General features: G+C 40.0%; 1 protein-coding gene across 1 annotated transcript; it reads left to right on the top strand.

The window, feature by feature from the left end:
- The first annotated feature begins 635 nt into the window (after nucleotides 1-635).
- On the top strand, nucleotides 636-3,068 carry LOC119419258 (filamin A-interacting protein 1-like). The gene has a single exon (XM_037686565.1). It carries the CDS (start codon nucleotides 815-817, stop codon nucleotides 3,020-3,022), a length of 2,208 nt encoding a protein of 735 aa, XP_037542493.1. The 5' UTR covers nucleotides 636-814; the 3' UTR covers nucleotides 3,023-3,068.
- Nucleotides 3,069-4,350: the final 1,282 nt, after the last annotated feature.

Below are 4,350 nucleotides of genomic sequence, written 5' to 3'. Positions count from 1 at the left end.
CTAAAAGTAGCCAGTTTGTAATTACTTTAAGAACAGTGGGGGATTCCTGTCGCTCTGAGCTGGATGTTTGGTTGCATTCGAGGTGCACAGAGGGAGGGTGACTAGTTGCAGAGTTGAAGGTACTCAAGGGTAGAAGAACTTCTTAATTAACTAACAATCCCTGCCAGGGGACCATCTGCCAAGTATCCTACAAACTGCAAGCTGCCTAGAGATAAATCCCCCAACAGCACAGAAACATACAGATCTTTCTACACGTACAACATGTTACTGATAAAAACAACAGATAAAGAAAACCAATTCCAAACTGTTGCAGACTTTTAGCAAACATGCACTGTGACTAAAGTTAATCTGAAAACAACATGTTTATGCTGAAACTTGGAACAACTTGTCAGTTCATCTATTTTTAAGAGGTTTAAATGTGAAACCCCTTCAATAATGACATAAGAGGTCAATATGAAACTTGAACAGGTTAGTCTGACATATGTCTATGTTTTGTCCCTTCACAGTGTGAGGCTCTTGTTAATAAAGGAGAGAGAACACCAGGAACTAAAGAGCAAGAAAAACGAAAGAGAAATATCAGTTTTGAAAGACGAGAGAAGAGCTGAAGAATTTGCTCAGCTTTTTATAAAGGATGAACAATATTTGAGCGAGTTGGTGGAAGATAAGCAGCATAACGTTGCTATCACTGCTCATATTGAGCAGGGGGGGCTGTGCTGCTAAACTCAGTGCAAAAGTGAAGGAGACACCTAAATTCCTTAATGTTGGGGTGAAGCAGTTTAATCAAGTTTCCAACTTCTGCCAAAACCAGAACGGCATGATGGCTCTCAGCTCGTTGACAGAGGCGGAGGTGCTGAGGAGAAGGGTGGTGGAAATGGAAGGAAAGGATGAAGAGCTGATACGAATGGCAGATCAATGCCGAGACCTGGACCGTAGACTGGCAAAGGAGACAAGTCACAACCGCAGCCTAAAGTTTGAAGTGGACAAGCTCAATGGCAGAATCTGTGAACTGGACCGCTTAGAGGAGGCTTTTGGCAAAAGCAAACAGGACTGTACTATTCTCAAGAGCAAGCTGGAGCGGGAGAGGGAGTTCAGCAGTATGATGTCAGGTGAGCTTGATACTTCAAGACTCAGGGTGAGAGAGCTAGAGACTGTTGCGATCCAACTGGAGAAAAGTGAAATGGCTGTTCGACAGGATCTGGGAAAGCTCCGGTCGCTGACTGTAGCCTTGGTGGAGGACAGAAAGAATATGGCTGAGAGACTCCAGGAGGCAGAGGAAAAGATTAATAGGAAGGAGAGCAAACGAAACGAGCAAAGTAATTTGGCAACAATGACAGAGCGGCTGAGAGAGGAGAAGCAGCTGGCACTGAGGTCTAAGGCAGATTTAGAAGAGAAGATTAAGGTTATAATGAAGGAAAAAGGCGAGCTTCAAGATAGACTAAAAACAGAGGAGGAAAAGAATAGAGAGCTACAGAGTAAAATAACTATCATGAAGAAAAAGTTAAACATCTTTGATAACAGGAAAGAAAAAGAGGAGACGTATACAAACAGCTCCATTCCAAACAACACAACTTATCATTGTCAAACTGATGACAACAAAGTTAAAGAGCTGACCAAGGAGCTAGATGAACTGCAAAAGAGACTCCAGGACAAAGAGGTGTTGGAAGCAGAGCTAATGGAAGTGAAGGAGGATTTTGAGTCTCTGGAAAAGAGGCTGAAAGATGAACAAAGGAGATCCCAAGTTCTAACGGAGGAGCTAGAGGAGGCAAAGAAGGAGCTTTCCAGGTACAAACAGGGAGAGAAACAGGAGGTCAACCAGGAGCACCGTCTTCTATGCCATCTTCAAAAAGAGCAAGTTAAATCTAGACTTTTAACCAAAGAAGTGGACAGCCTGAAGGAGAAACTCCAGAAGCTGATCGGGACAGAGGAGTCAATCTCCAAGGTGCAAATGGATCAGTCAACACTGCAGAGAAAACTGACCCAGCAGGAAGCCAAAAACAAAGAATTGGCCAAGGTGATGGAGAAACTGACAAGTGAGCTAGACATGTACAGGCAAATCCAGAACAATAAAAACTTTTCACACCACCATCAGACCACTAAAGAAGTACAAACTGAACCTGCAGAGAGCACGCTGTCCAACTCCAAGTGCAGTGAAAAGTTAAATAGAGAAAATACAAACAAGGACCCAAACCCCAAGACAGAAGTCCCAAATGAAGGAAACCCTCCTGTCAACAGCCTAAACACTGAAATTAGTGACATGTGCCAGCATGAGAACCACTCCGAAGCAGATATGCACCAAAACGTTAATGGAGAAGTGATGATGGTAACACACACACCTGGGCACCCCTTGCAGATTAAAGTAACGCCACATCATATGCTCAACACCGCAACGCTTGAGATTACCAGCCCTTCTAGAGATCAAGCAACGTCTTACACCAGCACAGTTGCCATACCAACAAGCGGGGCTTCACCTAAGCAGAGAATAACCATCCTCCAGAACTCAGGTTCACCTGCAGTCAATCCCAAAACCCACTCTTCAAATCCTGAACGTGCCATCTCCCCACTGAACGAAATGCCAATGTCTCGGGCGTTAAGTCCAAAACCATCGCGCTCTAACACGCTTGAAAACAACTCACCAATTCAGATTGTCACAGTCAAAACCTGTTCTCCTGAGCCAGCAGAGGTAACAAACCAGGCTCTGTTCTGCAAGACTCCTGATCCAACCAACAGCTGGCAACATCAGAAGTCCAACAGCGATGACACAAGTTCAAGCATCATCACAGCAGAAGATAGTAAGATCCATATTCACCTGGGAAGTCCATATACCCATCCTCTGAATGGTATGACCCACAGCATCCCACAGACCGCTGGGCCATACTACCTCCGACATGAACAAAGGACTCACGTAATTGCCAATGGCTGTCATGTTAAAGGCGTTGGAAAGATTACAAGTAGTATCACCATATCGCCTGCCAGTGCTTCTGCATCGCACTCAAACATTACTGTTAGTGGCCTTTGTGATTAATCCCCCCAAAAACCAAAAAGACCATTTAGAAAGTCACGGCTAAAGCAATGCACCTCCTCTAAAGTACTCTGAAGTTTAATGTAATAACCATAAAATAATGCTGTATTCTTTTCCTTTATAAAAACCTAAAGGCATCTCAAGTGTAACACGCTATGAGATCTCAGTGCATCTGAAATGTTTCTAATGTGTTTGTTGTAATTTGGTGTTTTATTTCAGCTGTTGTTTTTATTTACTGTCCATTAAACACACATTCTTCCTGATGCGTTCATTTTCATGACTTTTTAAAATGTTGGTAATAGGATGTTCCATCACAAAACACAAACTGCTTAGATGAAAAAAATTTTTTAAATACATTTATAAAATGGGAAAAACAGAAAGAAAATTTACTGGGTTTACTGATGTGTCAAAAAAAAAGTTAATAAACATATTTAAGTACACATTAAATGGCAATTACTTTAGTCTGACTTGATAGAAACTATTTATTTGATTTTTTTAAATTAAATTAAATTTGCTTTAAATATTATGACCAAAAATAATTCAGTGCGCATCTATTAATTTAAAGGTAATAAAAGACACCTTTAAAAAATACTTTTCGCTGCAGTAACAATGCAATGTATGCCTGACTTGTTTGAAATGTCATCATCAAAAGATAAAAATGCAATTAAATAAAATAATAAAATTGTCGGAGGGTCACTTACAAAAATACAGTCACACTGTATTTGTTGTCTTTAACATTTAATAGTTATTTAACGTCCAAGATTACATTGTTGTAAATGCAAAAAACTATATGAGTATCGTGTATGAGTTTCTGTCATGGAAGATAGTACACAAACAGAAATAACTAAATATTATGTTTTAGAGTTTACTATAAAATTAAAAATAACCTAACATGGCTCAAATCTATAATATTTAAAGACGAGAGACATTATGGAAAGAAGTGGCAAATATCCTGAGTCACAGTGCAGATGCTGAATAGTTAGAAATACAGTAATTAGATCTAATTACTAAATAATAAATTGTATCTTTTAAAATTAGAAACAGACATCGGGAAGGGATACTTGAACATATGCTAAGAAAATGGTGACATGGGCACGACACATTAAGACAAATGTAGGGAAACATTTACTACCCTGATGTCAACAGTTAGCAAAGTAATATGAGGCAACTGTTGACAGCTTCGGGCAGCAAAATGAAGCTTGACAAAGGTTATCATGAGAATCTTTATTAGTAAATACAAAACACCACCATATTTATTTCTGGCTCTTGCAAATCGTCACTTCATCCATTAAACTTTAAAGTCATTTTACATCCTTAGCTACCCTTTTCAC

This window comes from Nematolebias whitei, chromosome 13 (assembly GCF_014905685.2).
Source record: "Nematolebias whitei isolate Nwh7 chromosome 13, NemWhi1, whole genome shotgun sequence".
NCBI lineage: Eukaryota > Metazoa > Chordata > Actinopteri > Cyprinodontiformes > Rivulidae > Nematolebias > Nematolebias whitei.
Note: the sequence above shows the minus strand (reverse complement) of the source record. Positions and strands in the feature narration are given on the sequence as shown.

Bases quoted from the DNA above. Each gene is read 5' to 3' on its own strand.
- LOC119419258 (XM_037686565.1), top strand. From the start codon at position 815: ATGATGGCTCTCAGCTCGTTGACAGAGGCGGAGGTGCTGAGGAGAAGG.